At 44.0% G+C, this 24,703-nt stretch overlaps 1 protein-coding gene across 1 annotated transcript; it reads left to right on the forward strand.

The window, feature by feature from the left end:
- The first annotated feature begins 1,168 nt into the window (after positions 1–1,168).
- On the forward strand, positions 1,169–20,946 carry LOC128330816 (vomeronasal type-2 receptor 26-like). Its single transcript, XM_053264183.1, has 6 exons — positions 1,169–1,374; positions 3,530–3,707; positions 5,337–6,197; positions 9,053–9,280; positions 15,135–15,261; positions 18,975–20,946. The coding sequence occupies exons 1-6, from the start codon at positions 1,169–1,171 to the stop codon at positions 19,874–19,876; spliced, it is 2,502 nt and encodes an 833-aa protein (XP_053120158.1). The 3' UTR covers positions 19,877–20,946.
- The last annotated feature ends 3,757 nt before the right edge of the window (positions 20,947–24,703 follow it).

The raw sequence follows: 24,703 nt of genomic DNA on the forward strand, positions 1-24,703 counted from the left end.
TGTGAACCGGTTCGCAAGTGGCCCGGACTGGCAATTCGACACCAGGGGGGTGTTGCTTTAAGAGCGGTGGGTTGTACTTACACCTCCCGCCATTTTCTCCCCTCCGGTGCGCCATTGTTTAGTGAAATTTTGGGGGCGCCAGGGTTCCTCCCTGCCGCCTCTGTCCCCTAGTTGACTGCGAAAAGCGGAAGTAACTAACGCGCATGAGCTCGCCACTGATGCACGCTTGCACACCACACAGCATGTATGATGTGTGTGGCATGTGCGTGCGTGTCAGCAGCAGGTGCATGCATGGAAGTTACTTCTGCTTTTCACAGTCAACAAGGGGGCAGGGAGGAATGCTGCTGCCCTGGAAATTTCACTAAAAAATGGAGCGCCAGAGGGGGGAAAGCGGCAGGAGCGGTAAGTACAACCCCCATGCCCTTAAAGCGACACACACCCCTGGCTTCAGACCGTGCCTCCGCCGTCTGTGCACACCCCTAGTCCCAATAGCCAATCAGAGAGAGAGAGAGGAGCTTCCTCCCTCAACTCTGGTTACAGCCAACATGGGCTGCAGTCCAATATTAAGATATAATGCTAGTGACTGCAAATCTCAGGTAGGAGCAGCAAAAATAACCACATTCACAATTTCGAATGTACAGGAAAGTCAACCTCCAGTTTCTTTATCTTTAACTCCAGTTTCCTGTGACATGCAAATGGGGCCATAGAAACAAATACTTCTTGTCTTCTTTTACTGTAGGACATTATAAGAGCAGGTGGCTCTTGCTGTCTCATTGCGGGGGAGCAAGAAGACTTCCGCTGAAATATACAAAACATGTTTCCTTCAGAGTATACTGAAAAGAGTATTCAATTCTGAAGAGACAATTACCTTCCTTGCAATTTTCAAATTAACTATGATGACTACTTGTTCTTCTCCTCCAAATCCCACAGGAATTCCAGTGGTCACTAAAGAAACAAGACATAAGGACTCTATAAATATATCTTGTAGTATTCAGGGGTGGTTCTAAAGATGCACAAGTTTAAATCGAGTTATCAACATTTTTTTAAATATTGTGCAGCCTTAGCTTCGCATCAACCAAGACAGGATAGGCCACCGAGGAACATGAAAATGTGGGGTGAGGTGAACTGCTGCCTAGAAGGGAGATGTTTCATCAGGATTGTGTTGTTCATGGTACTTGTAGTCTTGTGTCTGCCTGCTGTGGCAAGGAGTGCTCCAGCTGCTTCTTGCATTATCTCTGACCCTCTTCCTATTCTTCACAAGTTCCATCAGTCAGGAGACCTCCTCATCGTTGGCATCATTTCTCAGATCTACGTGTTTTTCTCTCAAGCAACTTTTGAAAAGCGCCCCTCTTCTGAACTTTATGATGACGTTCTGTAAGGAGTAGCTCTTTTATTTTTAAATGCATATAATACACCAGATAATAATCTCAGGATGGCCAGTCTTACAAATTGGCTTTTCCTTCTATGTATTATATGTTTGGAACTGGAATGAATGGTATTGCATTCTCCCCTTTTTTCAAAGAAATATTCCCCTTCTTCTTCTGATAATGAATGATAATGATAATGATAATGATAATAACAGTCAAAAACACCTGTCTTATTGAGTAAACAAGAAATAATAGAAAAAGAAAAAAATAACAAAATACAAAGATGTACAGATTGAAATTGAATGGCTGTGGCAGAAGGGGGGAAAAGCAACTTTACTGGGAACAGCCTATATTCTGCTATGATATCTATAATAATAACAGCAACAACACTGATAATAAAATTCAGGCATCCCAGGTCCTTGGGAAGGACTCAATGTCTGGATAAAACAAACCAGACAATACTCCTGTCTGACTGTGTAAACAACAATAATAATAAATTAATATTCCATGTTCCACACCTCCTCCAGTTTCAATTTTGAAGAATGTCTTGGTTATTTGGGCAATTGAGATTATTTGTCCTGCTAGTTGGGCAAAGGGGCACCCCCTTTATATTTAGAAAGGGGAGAAGGGCTGTGTGTGTGTGTGTCTGGTTTTTTTTTCTATAATGAGCCCTCTTGGACAGGGAGCTATTTCTTTATACTTCTTGATATGTCAACTGATTTGAGAAATATTTATTGAAAAGTGGCACATGAATATTGTAAATATTTATATTTGTTTGTTTGTTTAATATTCCTCCTGACTCCAGTCTAGGCAGTTCACAAAAGTAAATAAAATAAAAGCAGAATAAAACAACCACTAAAAAAACAATTTGAAACAGTCACAGATTACTAAAATCCAGGCTTAAAAGATTCACCTTAAGGGCTCGACATCACGGGCTCGTGATGATCTCGCAACTGTGGAGGCACGCTTCGCAGTTGGAAGAAGATGCTGGCCCAAACGGAGGGGTCCAGAGTCACTCTGGTCCCTGCCACTGCTGCAGGAGGGGGAACAAAGGGAGAAGGAGTGCTCCACACACACAAACCCTACAGCCACCCCTCAACCATGGTAATGATTTTTAAAAAAAGGTTTTGGGGGGCCCTGCACTGGGGGTGAACCTTGTTCGGGGGGGGGGCTTGTGGCTGCATGGTCCAGGTGCCAAATTACCTGATCATGCAGAAGAAGGCGCTCTCCAAGGTAACTGAGTCCCATGCCATTTAGAGCTTTAGAGGTTATCATGAGCACTTTGTATTTCTCCCCCAAACCTACTGGTAGCCAATGCAATTGCTTTTAAACTGGCATGCTATGGTCTCTCCAAGAAACCCCAGAGACCAATCTAGCCACTATATATTTTGACCAATTGAAGTTTCCGAACCACATACAAAGGCAGCCCCATGTAGAGCACATGGTAGTTGCCAAGCCTAGAAGTTACCAGAGCGTGCGCCACAGTTCTGAGATAATTATCGCCAAGGAATGGACATAGCTGTTGTATAATTCAAAGCTGATAGAAAGCACTTCTGGCCATAGCCACGGCCCAAGAAACCAGAGTCTTGAGTCCAGAAGCATTCCCAAGCAATGTACCTGTTCCTTTGGGGGGAGTGCAACCCCATCCATATTAATTACTAATAATAATGGTGGCTGACATGACATTTGGCGTATCATGGGCTATTCTAAAACACTGCTGGCACTGCTGTGCAAGAGCGCTCCTGACTAACATGCCAGATTGAACAACCATGCTTTTATAGTACTATGACCGTTAGAAATTATGTGTGTAGCACTGTGCATGTGTGATTGTAAGCGTGCTCTTGAACAAAAGCACCAACCACTGGCAGCTGAACAGGGCAGCATGGGGGTGGGGGGAGTGAGATATATCTTTAAATGTCTCTAAATGTCTTAACAGCCAATAGCTCTGGCACCTGGACACCGTGGGGCTCATTTATTTAGTACCCAAATATGGAACTGAACAATAGCAAGTATCATCTTCTGAAGCAGATGTCCTCCTCTCCTTACAGCGCATTGACTCAGAATTATCAGCACATCTTGGCCTTGGTATTTGCTGTCAAAGAGATCAATGACAATCCTGAGATCATATCCAACATCACCCTCGGCTTCAACATCTATAATAGCCATTTTCATCAAAGATGGACCATTCATGCTTCCCTGGAACTTCTCTCCACAAAGAACAGATTCATCCCAAACTACAAATGTGACACCCTGAACAATCCATTAGCAGTAATTGGGGGACCGGACTCTGATGTCTCTCTCCCCATAACAATGAATCTCTGCATTTACAAGATTCCACAGGTAAGATGGGTGCCTGGAGCATGGGAATTTAGAAGAAGATTTACATATGTCCTTTAAAAATATATGTATACATTTATTTATTGCATTTACATAACACCCTTCATCCTGGAACCCGTTTCTCACTTCCTATTTTATTGAGTAACAGCTTCTTGAATCTGGTATGGAGTCTCCTTCTAACAGGACAATGCATTACAAATTATATTGGCACAGAAATGCCACTATTTTTAGAGTAGCTGTTGCTTCCACATTCTAAACTTATTCAGTAATCCAAATACCACTGGCTTAAGATGAAAGGTGAGTTTCTTTACAGTTTTAATTGATTAATTGATTGATTAAGTGCCGTCAGGTCAGTATTGACTATTTCTGACCACATAGATAGATCCTCTCCAGGATGATTTGTGTTCAACTTGGCCTTTAAGGTCTCTCAGTGGTGCATTCATTGCTGTCATAATTGAGTCCATCCACCTTACTGTTGGTCATCCTCTTCTTCTCTTTTCTTCAACTTTCCATTTCCCATTTTGTACTTGTGCTCAAAAAATGTTGATTTTTCAATTGAAGGTGTTCATTAATTTCTATGCCATATAAGTCATAAATACGTTGTACAGTCTTGTATATTATGCTGGTTTGAATAAATGAGGCAAACCTGGTCAAAAAGAGATAATGACAAATGTGAATCAGTGTAAGTGTAAAGGGATGTTTGTTAGGTAAACTTCTAATTCTCCATTGGGAAAATTCCATTCAGTGCAGACTGATGTTGCCTGAAGAACTGGTAGCAATTAATCATGAGAGTGATCTTGAGAATGGCTCAAGGAAATCATCAACCCAGTGCTTGGAAGGTCTGTAAATGCTGAATTCCATGACAGGGATCATTATGAGACAGATGCGAATGAAAACCGTGAATATAGTCATGCCCCTATACAAATCTACGTATCAGCCACAGATGGAATACAAGTTATATTTCTGGTCCTCACGTTGACAAAGGATATTGCAGAGCTACAAAAGGTGTATAAAAGGGCAACCAAGGTGATCAGGAGGCTGGAGAAGGTTTATTATGTGGAAAAGCTAATATATAGTGGGCTTTTTAATTCAGAAAAACTACCCAAGGCAGATATGATACAATCTGTAAATGGCTACTCGTCATGCTGGCTATGTTCGAGTTCAGAAGCCTTGCACTTCGGAATACCAGTTGCAGTTGCTTACATGTCCAGCTTCTGTATTACAGAAATATCGGTTTGGTCCTTAAGCAAAACATGGTGCTGCAGTAGCTGGTTCTTTGATGGTTACAAGAACTATTGCGACTTATAAAGAACTCGGGGAAGGGAGAAGTGATTTCTGCTTCTTTCCCCTCTTCACAGCCAGGAATGTATTCCTAAGGGTCGCACAGCCCTCAGGGACATATTTCTGGCAATTCAAGGAACTTTTTGAGGGAGGGAAGAAAATCAAGCACTTCTGCCCTCTTCTCATCTGACATAGAACCAAGCTTGAATGCAGCTAGCCACATGCCTTACTTCTGTCCTTTTAGCACGGAAGTTCCTGGGTAAGGATTACAATCTGTAAAATGCATTTTTACAAACTCAAATCCAGCTTTTATATGAAACATCTCTTTTCCTTTCCTTTTTAAAAAAACAGCTCATATATGGCTGCACTCAAATAATGAAAAATGACATGGAAGCTGATTTCCTGTACTGGATGTTTCCGAAAGGGACTCTTCAGAATGAAGGAATCCTCAAATTACTCCTGCATTTTGGGTGGACATGGATTGGGGTTTTTTATTTGCCTAATGACAATGGAGAGAGATTTGTACAGGATACATTGCACATGTTTCCTGAGAGAGACATCTGCTTTGACTTTATAGAAACATTCACAACATTGGCTTTTTCCAGTGATATCTATCAAACAGTGGAGGAGATAAGAACAAAAATGAAAGCTCTTTCAGAAAGCACTGCCAATGCATTGCTCATATATGGTGAAATACAGAGCATGTTGGTTTTCATATTAATGCACAACTTTGCAGATTTGGTGAATATGCCAATTAAGACAAGAGGTAAAGTCTGGATTATGATTGCTCAGATGGATTTCACATCACTTCAGTTTCAAAGAAGTGTGGATCTTCACTCCCTCCATGGGGCTCTTTCCTTTGCATTGCACTCACAAGAGGTTTTAGGATTCCGGCAATTTCTTCAGATGAGAAACCCCACCTCGGAGAAAGATGATGGCTTTCTCAGGGTCTTTTGGGAAGATGCATTTAATTGCCTTTTCCCCAACTCCATTGCAGATGAGAAGGCTGAGGAAATCTGCACTGGGGAGGAGATGTTGGAGACTCTTCCTGGATCAGTCTTTGAGATGAGCATGACCAGTCACAGCTATAGTGTCTACAATGCTGTCTATACTGTGGCATATGCTTTGCGTGCCATGCAATCAGCTAAATCTAATCTAAGAGGAAGGGTGGATGCAGGTAGCCTGAAGATTCTGTATCATCTGCCATGGCAGGTAATCCCTGATCTGTATCTGTGAGAGCAAAAAGAGAATCTAGACTCTGTTTAAAATTGTCTTGGAAAAGCTTAGTCAGCATTGGTTTATTGTTCTAGGACTATTGTTGCCTCCATGGTACTTCTTTCTCGCAGCTGAATCTACTCACTTGACTAGATAAACTGGGAGGTCTGTGTTCCACGTACCAACAGCAGCTGGGACCCTTTTGTCAAAAGTACTCAGGATAGGGCCTTCTCAGTTATTGCCCCCAGGACGCGGAACTCAGTATCAGATGCGACCTGCATGACTCCTTCTCTCCCAGCTTTGAAGAGGAGAGTGGTTGCCCTTTTTATTCAGGCTTTTGACCAGTGAGTTCTGTCAGATGTGTGTTGTTTTTTTAAAAAAAATAGCTACTTTTTGTTCTGTTTCTATCTTCTTCTTTTAGTTTTATTGTATTTTCTTAACTGATACACCTGCTTTAGCGAATTTATTATAGACAGCATAATTATAACTTAGAACTTCAAGTCTTCTAGAATCATTATACTCTTATTCAAGTACATACTTTTATATGAGGTGATTTAATCACCTCTCTTTTATTTTCATTTTTTTAAAAAAATATATTGCCCAAACTTATGTGCTTGGTGTAAAAATTTAAAAGGGACCACCAAAGATTCAAAAAGCACAATAAATCAACTCTTCATTGACTTATTGTAAATATATCAACTGATGTTTCCAAGCTCAAAGCCCAGGAATATAAGAATATTTTCACACATCTCCAGAAATATCTGTGTGTGTGTGTGTGTGTGTGTGTGTGTGAGAGAGAGAGAGAGAGAGAGAGAGAGAGAGAGAGAGAGAGAAACTAACAAAAAAGCTTTACAACCTACAGTATGTTGAACTATTTAGCAACAATTTAAAACTCATTAATGTTAACTACAAACTCTGGTCAGATTTAGCAACATTCTTAGTAATAGCAAAGTCCAAATAAAGAGCAGAAGCGAGGCACAAAGTTTATTTATGGGAGGCTATCATAGGAAAATGCTCATTTCATTTTATATCATTATACATAATTTTATATCATTCTCTATCTTGGTACATCCCCTTGATGTCAACTCAAGATGCAGTTAAGAGAGAATTAAGATAGAGTTAAGATAAGTTAGTATTGCTCAAGAAGTGGCTAGATCAAAAGGCCCTGCCTTTCTAAGCAATAAGAGGAGGAGATGTTAGATTTTCGGTTCACAGATTTTTCATTAATCCATTATAGTTATATTTATCATATACATAGGCTTATCTTTGGTCACCTTTATCCAAATTTTAGTTAGGCTTGGAAGCTGAACAAAATATGAGCAGCCCAAGAAAGCTTTCTGGTAAATATTTCCACTTATTTATGCTGCGAAATATTAACAGATAGCTGGAAGTTAGGTAACCAGACTGAATAACATTTAAATGGGGTACTTGTGGCTACAAGATTGCTGCTGCACAAAGAAGACCAGTGCAACAGGAAAACAGCTAAATCACAGACATTAGAGATTTGCACAAAATGAATTCTTTGATTCATTTCAAATTTGAATCCAATTCCTAAATGTTGTTTCAATTTTTAATCAACCTGGTCCAAAAGTTTAAATTGAATTTGAATTTGATTTAAAAGGGGCCTGCTTTTGTGCCAGCTGCCTCTAGGGACCCCACCTACCCTCCAGCAAGTATCCAATCAGTCACCCGCACCTTAGGCCTTATCTGGAATGTGGGGTGAGGCAAAGCCACCACCAACAGAGAAGCTGGGGTATGACAATATTCAAGTGTAGCTACCAGCTTCAGCTCTGACAGGGAGAGCACTTAGAGAAGGGCCTCTGACTAGGCGAGGAGAAAGGTTGGAGTGGGCCCTGGGACAAAAAGTGAAGACGGGCCCTCCTCCTCACCTCCCAGTCTTCTTCTTCAAAGAGGCGGGGGAGGGAGAGCAAAGTGTGGGCTCTCTCTCAGCTGGCGGGCCCCCTTTCCCTCATGGGTCTGGGGATACTGGTCCACCCTTGGCCATTATAGGTCTACCCTAACTCTGACAAGAAAGAGTGACAGGACAGATGGATACGGGAAGCAACCTGGGAACATTCCTCTTTTTTTTTTACTTTTCCTCCAGCACAATCATGACTTCATCTGCCCAGCTGATGCCCTGGTTCAGTTGCCAGCCCTTCTTCCTGCCTGCTTTGGGGTAAAAGGGGATAGTAAGCAGAGCACCAAGGGGATGAACTAGATAAGAAAAAAACATGGAAGTCATGATAGAACCCTTCCTCACTGCAGCCAATGTATTGAAAAGACAAATGTGTTTTTCTGAATGGAAAACTTGAACGTTTTTTCTGGATTGTGGCCTAACTGTTGCAGTGAATGCAAATTGTACTAGGAGATTTGAAGTATACCAGTTACCAGCCTTTTAAGAGACACATGAAAGAAATTTTTAATGTTTTCATGTGAGCCTTAGCTGGGTATCTCATTCTGCTTGTTTTTCTTTGTAAAGTGCCATGTCCTTTAATGGCCAATAGTGGTGATCATATCGATGACAGGAGGCAAGATGCCTCTGAGTACCAGTTGCAGGGGAGTAACAGCAGGAGAAAGGGCATGCCCTAAATGCCTGCCTGTAGGCTTCCAGTGGCATTTGGTGAGCCACTGTGTGAAACAGGATGCTGGACTTGATGGGTCTTGGGCCTGATCCAGCAGGGCTGTTCTTATGTTCTTATATTCTTAAGCTATAGCATTCTTCGTAGAACTATTACTTTAAGGCTGCATTAACTCCCTAATCATGACCACTAACAACATCCCTTAATGTATTTTTAAAAAACATTTTTATGTACATCCTAACAAATTCTTCCTTTCCTGCACCCCCAATACAGCTCCACCACTTTCTGAGAAGTGGATCGTTTAACAACAGTGCTGGAGAAAAGGTTTCCTTTGATGAAAATGGGGAATTAGTTGCTGGATTGGATATCATCAACTGGGTCACATTCCCAAACCAGTCCTTCCATAGAGTCCGAGTGGGAAAGATAGAACCAGATTGTCCCACAAGACAGGTGCTCACAATTCATGAGGATGACATTCAGTGGCCCAGCAGATTTAACCAGGTAGGGTCTGTGTATATTTGAAGATGTCTCCATTGATTTCCACAGTGGGCCACTGCTACCAGCACTAATTTGTTGCATTCCAACTGATAAGATACTGGATGGAAACTTGAAGTTCTGGATAGAAATTTAGTTGCCCAAGATTTTTTTCTAGGCTGAAAATCAGCATTCAGCATCTTTAAGCTGTGCTGGGACCTTCAGACAGTGAAGGTCGGCTCCTAGTGTGAGGCTAATAAATCTTTAAGAAGATAGGACTTGAAAGATTATTGCCAAGTGACTCGGCAACCCATCAGTTAGACTTGGAATGGCAAACAATGCAGACCTAGCATATCTCCACCATTAGAGTGGCGAAGTCTGCTTTGTTCTCCGTTCTCATTGCATCAGGAGAATCCCATCCAGTGGCATTATTTGGGATCACCCATACTCTTTGGAGGGAATGGGAGAAGGAAGAACTTCCAATGGGCTGCTGTGACATTTCTGCCAAATTCTTTGCCGATGAAGTCACTCGTCTCTGCTCTGAGTTGTACTCTGATTGTGCTATGTCCATTGAGGTGATGGAGGTAATAACTTGTGATGTCATTTGGGATACATACATATGGCATCTTGATTGCTTGAGCCTTGCCCTCCCCCCCGCTTGATTTGTTCGGCTGGGAGTGGGGGTGAGATCCTGAGTCCAGGAGTTAATGAATTCATCCCTCAGGGAGGGAAAGGTTCCTCTAGCTTTGAAAGAAGCAGTGGTCCACCCACTCCTGCAGTCTTCTTGACACAGAGATATTAGATAATTTGACACCTATCTCCAACTTTCCCTTTTTAGGGAAGGTTTCAGAGTATTTTGTTGCTACTCAACTACAGAGAATCCTAGAGCAAGTGGATTTTTTGACCCTTTTCAGTCATGGTTTAGGCCACGGCACAGCACGGAAATGGCATTGGTCACTCTGGTGGATGACCTCTGTTGGAGCTTCGATGAGGGGAGCATGACTCTCTTGGTTCTATTAGATCTCTCAGCAGCTTTTGATACCACCAAACATGGTATCCTCCTGCATCTTCTGTGGCAGTTTGGAATCGGGGGCATTGGAGATGAGTGTTCTAGCCCATGGCCTCTCTCTTGTGGGGTGCCCCAGGGCCCAGGGCTTGCTCCCATGCTTTTTAACATCTATATGAAGCCACTGGATTAGGTCATCCGTTGGTTTGGGTGAGGTATCATCCGTATGCGGATGGTACTCAACTGTACATTGCCACCCTGGGCTTATCTGTGTATGCCGTGAATGTGTTGGCTCTGTATCTGGAGGCTGTGAGGCTTTGGATGGGCCAATACAAGCTCAGGCAAGACACAGTTGCTCTTGTTCAGTTCTCCATCTGGCCAGGTTCCTGTTTCGAGTATTTCCCTTGATGTAGTCAGGCTCCCCTTGAAATAGCAGGCTTGCCATTTGGTGGTCAGTTGCGGCCATCAATTAATCTCAGAATAGTCTTTCATTGAACTTTTATGTAACACTTGAGAGTGCCCAGCATACTGAGAAACCTATTTTTCAAAGGATATGGAGACAGCAGCACAATCCAACACACAGGTTAGCGCATAAACCTCACTCAGCAAGGTCTGTTCTAAGGGTTTATTCGGATTGCATCCAAAAGAAAGAAAGACAGAGCCTTGCAAAAAATGGATCAGATTACTTTCTTTCCCAAGCTGTTGTCAAGGTCTGAGACATTTCTTCCACATCTGTATTGGTTATTTGATGAAGAAGGGGTTTGGCTTGAAGAGAAGCAGAGAATGAGTACAAGCTGCTGCCACCACCACCCCCCCCCCACACACACAAACACACCCAGGCAACACTTGAAGCAAGCAAGCAACAGATCCCTCTTTGAGACCCATCACACTCTCTCTCACACCTGACTGCTCCAGTCATTCCAAGACCCCAACCCCCAGTTATAACAGGATAACACAGTACTGCACTGCATCACCCATACCCTAGTCCTTCCCTCTCGTCTCTTGATGTGCAGGGAGTATTGTCTGCAGTTGCATTATGATTTCGCACATGCTCAAGAGCACTTCTATGGATTCTTGCTTCATACATTTCAAGGCTGGGCTCTGGCACTACAAGCACATGCTCAGGGACACTTCACGGATCCCGTGGCTGAAACGGTTCTGCTGACCAAACTGCAGATCCAGTATTGCACTTGCACAGAGGGTGAAATTGGATGTAACCCAAGTGCCGGATAGCATTAGCGCCCGCTACACAGGGGAGGACAATTTGCAGGCTGTTTCAGCTGATGCAGTGTTAGGGAAGCCATGGAATTTCAAGCAACAAAATAAAATACCGTACAATTGGGTACTAGGGAGGACAGGGAGCAAGACTAAGGCTCTCTCAGAATGTTTCCTTAAGCTCGGCGGGTGTGGCCAGTCCCTTGGATGGGAGACCAGTAGGTGGGGAAAAGGCCACCCCCCAAAAATAAAGAAGCCATAGTAAAAAGGGTAACCCAACAATAACAGACCACAGGAGGAGTAGGAGCAAATGTGTACATTTAATATACATGCAAAAGAAAAATAGCACTGGCGTTCCAAAAAGTTAATAATGAAATGCAGTCCTCAAACAGCATAATACAAAGGCTATGAAGAAGATTGTGGCCCTCTACCTATACCTTGTGTTGGACTAGGACCAGGAAGGGAAGACTCAAGTTCATTTCCCCTTTAGCCCTGAAACTCAATGGCTGACTCTGGGCCAATTGCTTATCTCTGAGCCCAGCCTACCTTACAGGATTGTGGTGAGGATAAAAATAAATATGTTCATCAAAAAAAGACTCCAACCTAAGTGGCCAGATTTGGCTTTTAAAAAGCCAAATTCTGGCTTACGGCCCATTTGACCCACGAGTATACTCCTTAGGTTCTGGCAACTCTGACCCCAACCCACAGGCAGCCGCACTTGCAGGCAAACCAGTCCCGCCCCACCCCCAACAGCCCAATGCAGCCCTCTCCCTCCAAGACCACAACCCCACCCAGTTCTCCCCCCACCTGCCCAAGACTCCTACCCAGCCCTCCTCCCCACCCACCCAAGACCCCAACCCAGCCCTCACAGCTGAACAGAAAGGAGACAGTAGAACTAGTAGAAGATAGTTACCGGTTTCATGACTGACTCAGCTGTTTGTTGGGTTGTTCTGCTGCTCACTCAAGTGGCAGCTTCTGAGGCCCAGTGCCCAGCAAGGAGTCGCTGCTGCTGCTGCTGCTGTGGTGGTGGTGGAAAGCTGAGATGAGAGTGCCTGTGTGCCCTGAAGGCTGGCCCTTTGCCCAGCTCTCTAGCCGCTCTTCAATACACCAGCTTAGACATCGCCTTGCCTGCAGCACCACTGCTCCTACCAGCCTTCTCCTAGTGTGTGCAGCAGCATCCCTCCTGTGTCACATAGTGGTTGGCTGCACGAGGCAGGCCAGCAGGCAGAGTTGGCAGGGGCGTATCTACAATAGGGCAAGGGGAGACAGTTGTCTGGGGACCCACTGCCTTGGGGGCCCCCCCCAGAGGTAAGTCACATGATGGACCCCCCGGGCTTCCTTCAGTTGTATTCATCCTCCAAAATTGATGTGAGTGTTAAGACCTGGAGCTACCAGAACAGCACGTCTTTCTCTAGTACCATTAAAGGACTTGCATTGTCCACAATTTACAAAACCTTTTTAAAAAATAATGTATGATGATGTTCTATTGTGGCACATAGGGTGTGTGTGTGTGTGTGTGTGTGTGTCTATCTATCTATCTATCTATCTATCTATCTATCTATCTATCTATGCTTTTTGTTACCACTATTCAGCCTTATTTAAGATTCCTTTACTTCATGAGCTGAGCTTCAGTGGGGGTGGGGGGGTGGGGGTGCATTTTAAAATCTTGTCTCTGGGCCCACTCCAACCTTGCTACATCCCTGAGAGTCGGGGCTGGGCCGCCCCTAAGCAACAGCCTGTTCACCCAGGCTTTTAATTAATATTGATGTAATGGTTTTCATGCTGTTTTAAAACAGTTTTTTAAAAAATTAAATTGTTGTAATGTTTTCAACTTGTTGTTCTTGTTTTAACTAAGGTTTTACTTTCTGTTTTTATTTTGGGGTATACTGCCCAGAAACTTAAGTTTTGGGCGGTAGAAAAAAAAATCTGTTAAATAAATAAATAATAAAGACAGCCAGGATCTCTGCAGCACCAAGGCCCCTACACTACCGGCAGGGCCAGCCGAGTGGAGGACACACACACGGCTGCTAGCAGTTGTGCGGCCCCATCCCCACTAAGGCCCCCCCACAACCTGGCACCCCTACACAAACTGGCATTCGGAGCCGCCCCCCCTGCACCAGGCAGCAGAGGACTGGGTCAGAACCCCATGGCCTGGTCCTTAGAGCACCTTTTTCATCACCTCTCGGTTGGACTATTTCAATGCACTATTCCTGGGGTTGCTTTTGGAGGTGACCCAGAAGCTTCAGCTGGCCCAAAATGCCCGGGTGCTTATGGACAGCAAAAAATATGATCGTGTTTCACCTTTGTTGAGGCCGCTACATTGACTGCCAGTTCGCTTCAGGGACTAATTCAAAGTGCTGGCTATCACCTCTAAAACCCTTCAGGGCTTGGTGCCTATGTACCTTCAGGACCACCAAACCCATCCGACTTCAACCTGCCCTGTGAGTTCATCTCAGGTGGGCCTTCGCAGAGTTTCAGGCCCTCAAGGGAGGGTTTTCTCTGTTGCAGCCCCTTCTTATGGAACACCTTGCCTCCTGAGATTCATAATGCCCCCTCGCTTCTATCCTTGAAGAAGCTTCTGGAAATTTATTCATTTGTTTGTTTGTTTGTTTATTTATTTTGCCAGGCTTTTAGGTTTTGTGTGTGTGGGGGGGGGGTTTCCCTTCTTGTCTTGTTGTTGTTTAAATTATGTAAGTCACCTCAAGTCTACGGAAGTCATGCAGTCAATAGATTTGCTAAATAAATAAATAAATCTCTCTAAGTATAATATAGACTCTTTAACTATGTCAGAAATTCTTTTGAAATACCACAGTTGCACAGGAGCCCCTTCTCAAACCAAAAAAGGAAAAAGGAATATTCAGAACACAGTACGCTGAAAGATAAAGGTTCTGAAGTCCCAAAAAGTGGAGGTGGGGGGATCCACTGTAATCAAGAGGACTACTTAAGAGTAAAAATAATGATGCAGCGAAAGATAACAAGACCTCTTGCCATTGCCACCAGCAAGGGAAGCCCTACGTAGGGGGGCATATACACAAGAGGACCTAATGCAAACCCTTCTGATCTGAGGCTGTCTCTACCTTTATCTTCTTGCCAAAAGACTGCAGTAATACCCGTGGCCTTGTTATTTGGGGGGATGTTAATTTTTACCCCCAGTAGGTAAACAGCAGAGCACTAAGGAAGAGAGCACACACTTCAGTTACAGAGTAGGCAGCAGAGGATGGTTTAGTTGTTACATCTGTTTAGAGAAAATACATGGAGATTCTTGTAGAGCTAAATACTAAGTATTTATTGGTTAAGTACACTTGGGTAAGAAAGACCTAGCCCTAATCGAAAGGACTACATAATGAATAGGTAAAGAAGGAGAGATGTTTCCATCTACTCTCTAAGAGGAAAGGAAGCATTTTGCTCTCTAAGAGGAAAGGAAGCATTTGATAAGAAGGTAAGAAGCCAAATATCAAATAGCTGGGGAAGGCTCATCTCATTGCCCAGTCTGCACAAGCTCATTTCACTGGCCTCAGTGTCTATTAACCCTCCTCTCCTCTCCCCTATGCTGTACTTGTGAACCAGCAATGCCAAGAAAAGAGCGTAGAGTGAGATTATGAACCTTTGTGATTTCAACTGCCCAAACATAAAACACTGCCCTCTTTCATGTATGGACAGGCACGGCCTCTTTCTCTGTGTAATGACCACTGCCATCCTGGCTATAGTAGGACAAAGGCAGAAGGGAAGCCATTTTGCTGCTATGATTGCCTTCCATGCCCAGAAGGGAAAATTTCCAACCGTAAAGGTAAGAGAGATCGTGTAAAATTGCTATAGAATATATGGACTATGATCCAGCCTGCTTCCAACACAGTTGATTGGGCTCATAGATCCCTTCTGCTTAAAAATGTATTAGCAATCCAGTAGTGACTATTTCTGCTAGGAAAAAGAATCAGATATAACCAATAATATTTTCGTCCTTTTTGCTTATACAGCTTCACAGAAAGAAAGGAAAAAATGACAACCATGCTGGAGGTAGCAATAAATTCCAGTTTGTCTTATTCCAGGAGATAAAATAGGAGTAGACAGGGATAAGAGTATTTTCTACACTTGGTTAAAAACATTGTTTCTTTGGGGGCAGCAAATACTCATAATTATTTTATTTATTTATTTATTTATTTATTTTTGCATTTATATACCGCCTTTCGTTAAAAAGATAACCCCAAGGCGGTTTACAAAAGTTAAAAACATACAATAAAAAGACAATAAAAATATCATGTTAAAAATATAAAAACATAAAAACAGGCATAAAAACAATACAACAAATAAAAACACAAAGAAGCTGCAGTAGAAAACGATCATGTAAAAGCCTGGGTAAAAAGCCAAGTCTTTAAAAGCTTTCTAAAAGCCGTGATGGAGTCCGAGGAACGAATGGCCACTGGGAGAGCATTCCAGAGTCTGGGGGCAGCAACAGAGAAGGCCCTGTCCCGAGTGCACGACAGCCGGGCCTCCCTCATTGTCGGCACCTGGAGCAGGGCCCCCTCAGATGTCCTTGTCAAGCGGGCAGCAACCCGTGGGAGCAGGCGGTCCCTCAGATACCCCGGGCCCAAACCGTTTAGGGCTTTAAAGGTCAAAACCAGCACCTTGAATTGGACCCGGAAACGAACCGGCAGCCAGTGCAGCTCTTTCAAAATGGGGGTGATATGTTCCCAACGGGCAGCTCCGGATAAAACCCTAGCTGCCGCGTTTTGCACTAGCTGCAGTTTCCGGATATTCTTCAAGGGCAGCCCCACGTAGAGCGCGTTACAGTAATCCAGCCGCGACGTGACTAAGGCGTGGGTAACCGTGGCCAGATCTGCCTTCTCGAGAAAGGGACGCAGCTGGCGCACCAGCCGAAGCCGTGCAAAGGCACCCCTGGCCACCGCCTCCACCTGAGCTTCCAAAAGCAGAGCCGGGTCCAGTAGTACCCCCAAGCTGCGTACTTGCTCCTTCAAGGGGAGTGCAACCCCATCCAGAACCGGTAAAATCTCCTCATCCCGATTGGCTCTCCTACTGACCAACAGTACCTCCGTCTTATCCGGATTCAATTTCAGTTTGTTAGCCCACATCCAACCCATCACGGCCTCCAGCCCCCGATTCAGGACATCCACCGCCTCCCTAGGATCAGATGACAAGGAGAGATAGAGCTGAGTGTCATCCGCATATTGCTGACAACTCAGTCCAAATCTCCGGATGACCTCTCCCAGCGGCTTCATGTAGATGTTAAACAGCATGGGGGACAAGACCGATCCCTGCGGGACCCCACAGGCCAACGGCCACGGGGCCGAGCAGTAGTCCCCCAGCACCACCTTCTGAACCCTCCCCTCAAGAAAGGACAGAAACCACTGCAACGCAGTGCCTCCGATTCCCATACTCGAGAGGCGGCCCAGAAGGATACCATGGTCGATGGTATCGAACGCCGCCGAGAGGTCCAGCAGAACCAACAGGGACGCACTCCCCCTGTCTAGTTCCCGGCGTAGGTCATCCACTAGGGCGACCAAGGCAGTCTCAGTCCCATACCCGGGGCGGAAGCCAGATTGAAAAGGGTCCAGATAATCCGTATCATCCAAGACCCTCTGCAGCTGGGACGCCACCACACGCTCCATCACCTTGCCCAAAAAGGGGAGGTTAGACACAGGTCTATAGTTGTCCAGGCTGGAGGGATCAAGGGAGGGCTTTTTTAATAGAGGTCTTACCACCGCCTCCTTAAGGCACGATGGCATCCTGCCCTCCCTTAATGAAGCATTAACGATCACCTCCAGCCATCTACCTGTCCCCTCCCTGGCAGCTTTTATTAGTATTTTATTATTATTTTATTTTATTTATTATCCCATTCACCATTTCTAACCACCCTGGTTCCACTCACAGGAACAATTCATATACAGTATCCATCGATGACTGTCTGGAGGTGTGGCTACCAACAGATCCAGGACCTCCAGATTACATTAATAAGCCTGTTCAGGAAAATATATATTAATTGAGAGGTCTGTGCAGAGACTACTGTGCAAAATGTGTCTGAAAGATTCTACGTTGTTTTATAGAGCAATTTGTGAAGAAACAAAGTTTTCCTGAGTAGAGCAACAAGATGCAAAGTAGCTTTTCTGTAACAGAAATGGAAGGACAATGAACTGCCCTCAAAAGAAGATTGGCTGATAAAAAATTTGGAATACGCAGAGATGGCAAAACTTACAGTACCGATAAGAGATCAAAATTTGGAAGGTTTTACAGAAGATTGGAAACCATTTTTACTGTACTTAAAGAACTATTTTCCTAATATTGATTTTTCAACAGGGTTTGAAATTTAGCAATATTAGCAGGTTGAGCAGACTAAAATTGAGTTTGGTAAGGTATAGGATATATGTTTTGAATTATTATAGCAAGGGTTAATTGTATAATTAGTAATTCGCGCTGATTAGTGAGTCAGCTGGAAGTCAATTTTAGTTTAGTCAATTAGCTGGAAGTCAATTTTGTTTAATATTTGATGTAGTGAGATTCTTAAGATATTGTTAAAATCAATAAAAAATTTAAAGCAAAGTTGCTTTTCTGTAGCGTATTCACAGTAATTTCAATTGCAATGTATTGGGATTGCTCTTAGTCTGATAAATTGATTTTGAGAAATAAAAGCAAGATTGCGCCCTCACAGCCACACCTGCATCCATGCACAGGAGTGAGAAGTATGGTGCTTTTATTGGAGCATTTGAAGAATAGGACTGGTGGGGAGACCAGCCCAACACTGTGAAATGGAAAACAAGATATTAGGTGTGGTGTTTGTGTTGTGCATGAGAAGACATCTAGGCATGCTGGCATTGGCTTTGATCTCCCTTTTTAAAATCCCAACAATCCATGAAGTCTCAGTTTTTTCTATTCCACTTCTGGCTGCCATTACATTTTCTTCACATACGCTCCTGAATGAGGAGCATTCTGGGGGCAGGATCCAAGTCTAGAAAAATAGTACATGATCCAGTGCCAATTGATGAAGAAAAAATACCCACATGAGAGGCAATGGAAAGAGAGGAAGGACATATAGAGAAAAGGTGGGAGGAAGGGGAGGGGCCAGGAAGTCAAGGTGTGGCATCTAAGGATAGCAAAGCCAATGATGAAGCGGCTGTAGCCAGACTCTGGATAAAGCCAGAGAGACAAACAGAGGCTGAAGGAAAGCAAACAAATTTGGGAGGTGAAGGCTTAGGTTGCTGGAACCCCTTCAAGTCCATTCTGAATCTCAGCTAAGCCCCAAACCAAAATATTAAAGGCTGAGAGAGAGGCCTTGTGTTACAGAATCCACCCTCTGTGATAGAACTGGGTTTCTCCTGCTGATTTTGGACATAAGAGCTGGATCTCTACGCATGGCAGAATATTTCCATGCAGTAATGGGGAACATTAGATGTAGAACTAACAGTCCTAATACAGGTCTTTATAATGCTCAGATTATACTACAATGCACTGTACATTCCACTGCCATAAAATATATATAATCTTTTTCAGACATGGACAACTGCATCCCATGTGCAGAAGATCATTATCCAAGCAATGGCCAGGATTTTTGTATTCCCAAGGCCATCAACTTTCTGACTCATGAAGAACCTTTGGGGATCAGTATGGACATTTTTGCTCTGTCCTTTGCTTTCATCACAGCTTTTGTGCTGAGGATTTTTCTGAAGCACAAGGACACTCCCATTGTCAAAGCCAACAACCGCAGCCTCACCTACACTCTCCTCATCTCCCTCCTTCTCTCCTCCCTTTGTGCTTTGCTTTTCATTGGCAAGCCTGAGAGGATCACATGTCTCCTTCGACAAGCTGCTTTTGCCATCATCTTCTCTGTGGCAGTTTCTTGCATCTTGGCCAAAACCACCATTGTGATTCTGGCTTTCATGGCCACCAAGCCAGAGTCCAGCATGAGGAAATGGGTGGGGAAAAGGTTGGCCTACCCCATCGTTCTTTGCTGCTCTCTCATTCAAACCACCATTTGTACAGTGTGGCTGGCAACTTCCCCACCATTCCCAGATTTTGACATGACCTCCATGGCTACAGAAATGATCCTGGAATGTAATGAAGGCTCCACTGCCATGTTTTATTCTGTGCTGAGCTTCCTGGGCTTCCTGGCTACAGTGAGCTTCATTTTGGCTTTCTTGGCCAGGAAGTTGCCTGACAGTTTTAATGAAGCCAAGTTTATCACCTTCAGCATGCTGGTCTTTTGCAGCGTTTGGTTATCCTTTCTTCCAGCCTACTTGAGCACAAGGGGAAAATATATGGTAGCTGTGGAAATATTCTCTATTTTGGCCTCCAGTGCTGGCTTACTCTCTTGTATCTTTTTCCCAAAATGTTTTGTAATTTTGCTGAGGCCTGATTTGAACCAAAGGAAGGAGCTGATAAGAAGAAGGAAATAAAGATTCTATGGTCCTGATCCAACCAAAACTATTGATAAGGAGGTCCTATAGAAAATTATAGGTGTGAATTCAATTGTGGCTTCCCTTCTTCCTTGTTTCCAATGAACCTCATTGTTTTAATGAAAATTGCAGTGGGATCAGGGCCTCTGTTTGTTGCTATAGGCACTTAAGTCTTTATTTCTTGGATTGGGTCTAAATGTATTGCAAACTCTGGGATTAATCTAGGAGGTAACCGATGTTGATTCCATCTATTTATGCTTATCTGTTGGCACACTGATGGAGGGTCCCACTTTCGCTGGTCAATCTATTGAAGGACTATAGCGACAGAAAAGAAAATTATTTGATGCTTGCCTTGAAACATAATCCGACTCAAAAATGAAATCTATCTTTATATTTATTTCTCTAAGATGTACCCATGAATAATCCCATTCGTGGCACTTCTCATGAGAGTTCACAGGCAGCTGCCCAGACAGAGATGGGGACAGTGGAGAAAACAGTGATGGCAGCCAGCGAGAGGCCAGAGGAGGCAGCAGGAGGAAGCCGCAGCCAGCCAGCAGGAAAAAATGGTAGCTGACCAGTGGTAGAAAGTGGTGGGCGGCGGGAGAGAAGGCAGCATGGGGGAGAGAAGTGGGGGGAGGATAGAAGGCAGTGCTGCGGGAAAAGGCAGCGGTGGGGAGCCAGAGAAAGCATGGAACCCTGGAGGTTCCAGAGGAGGAGGTGGGCCGAGTGAGGGAGCAGGGCAGAGCAGAAAAGAGCAGGGAGGCTGCCTCATTAAATTCAGAACCACAAAAAGGGACATACTCAAGGGACCTCCTCAAGGTAGGGATACATTTTTCTCTCATACACTTCCCCTCGCCCTCCTATCCTTCCACCCACAAACCACCAGCTTGTTTAATGCAAAGGCTTAACATGTGGATTAAATGTTGTTTGCCTCTTGCCATCTCTTTCCATGTCTCAACAGGCTGCTAGTCCACTCTATAGCTGATAATGTGGGAACAAAGATAAAGAATGATGTGATGGCAGGATCAGCCTGCTGAAATAAGAGCCTCCCCATCTCTTACAGCTTTTAAAAAGGCAGTCAAGAAGCCTTTGTTCACCTAGGCTTTTAATCAGATAGTATTTTAATTGTCTTTTTAATAGTTTTGACACTTTAAATTTTAAATTGTTGTGATGTTTTAATCTTTTTGTCTGTTGTTTTTATTGTTTTGTTGTAAACTTCCCAGAGACTTATGTTTTTTGTGATATACAAGTGGATTAAATAAATAAATAAATAAATAAATAAATAAATAAATAAATAAATAAATAAATAATCCTAGCGAGGGCGGCCCAGACCCACCCCGGAATGCACCTGCTCCATGCCTGCCACGGTTCTCAATGGTTCCATCCTTGAGCAAATGTCATGCCACATGTCTCTGAGCAACTCAAGCCATTGCTCGACTTCTAAGCCTGTCAGAGGAAAATGTCACATTGGGGGATGCTTTCTACTTTGTCTCTTGTCCCGTCCTCAGGCAATTAGAAGAGAAAGGGGACCGGATGGCAAGACAGGCACTATGTGCGTTGGTCTCAAAAAATGAATCTATTAAAAAAGTATGTTCACAAGAACATGTAGTCGCGATGGCACTATAAACTGGGCAAGCCATTTAGATTGCTGCAAAGATAATATAAGATAGGCGGCTTACAACACTCCAACAAATGATAGAGGGTGATGTAGAGGGTTCAGAGAGGGACAGGTGGATGAAACCACTTGAGCTGTGCAAGGCTGCTGGGGAAGGAAAGGTCATTGTTGGGTAACAGGAGAGCTATCTGTGGCCACAAAATGTATTTAGATTTGTTTAAATTAAAGGAAGAAGTTCGTCATCAAAGACTCCTGAGAAAACTTAGCAGTCATGGGATAAGGGGACAAGAACATGTGTGGATTGTTAAATGGTTGAATGACAGAAAAACAGAGGGTAGGGATAAAAGGAGAGTTTTCACAATGGAGGGTTAGGGTTCCCCAAGGATCTGTATGGTTAGTGGGGTCCCCTAGGGAACTGTACAGGGACTGGTGCTTCTTACTTTATTCATAAATGGTCTAGAAGTAGGGATAAGCAGCAAGGTGGTCAAATTCCAAACTCTAAATGGTAGTGAAATCCAAATCAGATTGTGAGGAGTTCCAAAAGGATCTCTCCAAACTAGGGGAGTGGGAGACACAATGGCAAATGAGGTTCAATGTTGTCAAGTGTAAAGCAATGCACATTGGGAGGAAGAACCCAGCTTCAAGTATACTTTGATAGGACATGAACTGTCAGTGACTGCTCAGGAGATAGATATTGGGGTCATAGTGGATATCTCGTTGAAAGTGTCAACTCAATGTGTGGCAGCTGTGAAAAAGGCCTATTCCCAGCTAGGATCATTAGGAAGGGTTCTAAAATAAAACTGCTAAAATGATAATGCCCTTATCCAATACTATGGTGTGGCCACACCTGGAGTATTGCGTAAAATTCTGGTCACCACATCTAAAGAAGGACAATGTAGAACTGCAAAAGGTGCAGAAGAGGGCAACCAAGAAGATCAGGGGCCTATAGCACCTTCCTTATGAGGCAAGGCTACAACACCTGGGGCTAAAGTTTAGAGAAAAGTCGACTTCGGGGAGACATGATAGAGGTCTATAAAATCATGCATGGTGTGGAGAAAGTGGACAGAGAGAAATTCTTCTCCCTCTCACATCACACTAGAACCAGGGGTCAACCCATGAAATTGATTGCCGGGAAATAAAGGAGCAGCAAATGGAAGTATTTTTTCAAACAATGCACAATCAGCTTGTGGAATTCTCTGCCAAAGGATGTGGTAATAGCCAACAACCTGGGTGGCTTTAAGAGGGGTTTGGATAACTTCATGAAGGAGAGGTCTATCATCAGCTACTAGTCAGAAGACTTCCAACCTCAAAGACAGGATGCCTCTGAGTGCCAGTTGCAGGGGAGTAAGAGCAGGAGAGAGGCCATTACCTCAACTCCTGCCTGTAGGCTTCCATTGGCATCTGGTGGGCCACTGTGGGAAACAGGATGCTGGACTAGATGGGTGTTGGGCTTGATCCAGCAGGGCTGTTCTTATGTCCTTATGTTCTTATGTGGCTGATTGATAGATCCTGCATCTAAAAAATATAGATGCTTGAGCCTCACTGACTGTCTGACTCACTGAAGTGAAACTCCCAGAACAAACCACAAAAGATAGAAACACGCCATTTTCTCAAATAGGTTCAAGAACTTGTCCAGACTACCCAAAAAATGCACAACCCTGGAAAAATTTATTAATCTCCTGGAAAAACTGGACATACTCTCCCACTGGAAGGCATGGGGAATGAGACCTCATAGAACTAGGAAAGCCTGGAGTATCCAAAAGATTAGATTTTCATGGGCTTGCAAGAAAGAACCTTTTTACTCGGTATTTTGTAAAGCAGTTTGTGAAGAACGAAATTTTTCCAGAATTGAGGAGCAAAACACAAAATTGCAAATCTTTACTCTGGTCACACAGGGTGTTCAGGCGTTCTCGACACAGTTAATTTTTTAAAAGGGTGGCAGTTACAACAGCCTAGAGCTTCACCAGTCTCAGGGGTACTGCAGCAGCTGCTGGAGGATCTCAGGCATCTCACCTTCCTCCTTAGGGGTCATTTTGTTCAGTGGCCATGTTACAGGCCTCCACAGATGTGTGTGGGCCATTTGGCCTGGCCATGGAAATGGCCCACACACATGCATGGCAGCCTCCAAAATGGCTATGGCATGCTCAAAAAGGGCCAAAACAGCCTGAAAATCGTTGACACGGTCTATGGGAGACTGGGAGAAGACCAGTGGTGGGAGGGGAAGCTGATGGAGACCCAGAGTGGCCAAGGAAGCACACCTTGAGTCCTTTGAAGCCCCCGACAGTGATAAATGTGATCTTTAAACAAATATTTAACTATGCCATGCACCCCAGAAACCACCCCAACCGGCTCCAAACTGGCCTGGGAGTTTTGACTTGAACTCAAGCCAAACTGGGATTGGTCCAACTCGAGGGAGAGCCCTCAAACCAAGCCAGTTTGAGCACAAACAAGATTGACCTCGTGCCAGTTCATGTATCAGTATTTAGTACCATCCTGATCTGTCCCTCAGTAAGTGCTCTCTGCATGTCTCCCTCTATGAAATCTGCTTTAGTTTATATGTCTTCTGTCCATCAATGTCATTGATACTGAGCATGTGCTGAGTGCCTCTATGCCATGTTGTAAGATCTTGGTCTTCTTTTTATTATCCTGAGCATGTCCAGAGTCTTCAGAACCACACCTGCATATATGAGCAGGTTTGAGAAGTATCGTATAGTTGTTTGAGGATTGAAAAATCAGTACTGGTAGGAAAGAAAATCCAAGTCTAAATCCCTTTCTCGGACATAAAGCTAAAAATACACAATAAGGTCATCCTCACCAGCAGCTGTTTCTTGGTAGGAGAGGGTTAACCTGGGTGCAAAGACTCCTCCGGATCCTTGCAACACCCTCCTTCCCACAGCCTTTCAAGCTGGGCTACCGAGATGTTCTACTCTGTCCTTCACTTAGGTAGGACAGAAACCTCTGCAGCCCTGCCTTTGTTTTTGGTTGTGTGGGTGCACACAGTGGGTTTTGCAGCTCCATGGGCCAGTGTCCATAGAGTGCTGTGTCTTGCAAGGCCATGGGAAGGAGCCCTCATTCATTGGCATGGGATGTTGCACTGCTTCCTCTGCAATGCATTCTGGGATAATGGAGGGCCTACACAATAAGGGACATACACACCTCCCTCCCTCCCTCATTTGTCTAGACTCAAGTTAAATCTGCTTACTTTCCTTTCA

Source organism: Hemicordylus capensis, chromosome 6 (genome assembly GCF_027244095.1).
Source record: "Hemicordylus capensis ecotype Gifberg chromosome 6, rHemCap1.1.pri, whole genome shotgun sequence".
In the NCBI taxonomy this organism is placed as follows: domain Eukaryota; kingdom Metazoa; phylum Chordata; class Lepidosauria; order Squamata; family Cordylidae; genus Hemicordylus; species Hemicordylus capensis.

Bases quoted from the DNA above. Each gene is read 5' to 3' on its own strand.
- LOC128330816 (XM_053264183.1), top strand. From the start codon at position 1,169: ATGGTACTTGTAGTCTTGTGTCTGCCTGCTGTGGCAAGGAGTGCTCCA. The intron at 6,198-9,052 runs GTAATCCCTGAT...CCCCCAATACAG, and splicing joins TGTATCATCTGCCATGGCAG to CTCCACCACTTTCTGAGAAG. The intron at 9,281-15,134 runs GTAGGGTCTGTG...ATGTATGGACAG, and splicing joins GGCCCAGCAGATTTAACCAG to GCACGGCCTCTTTCTCTGTG.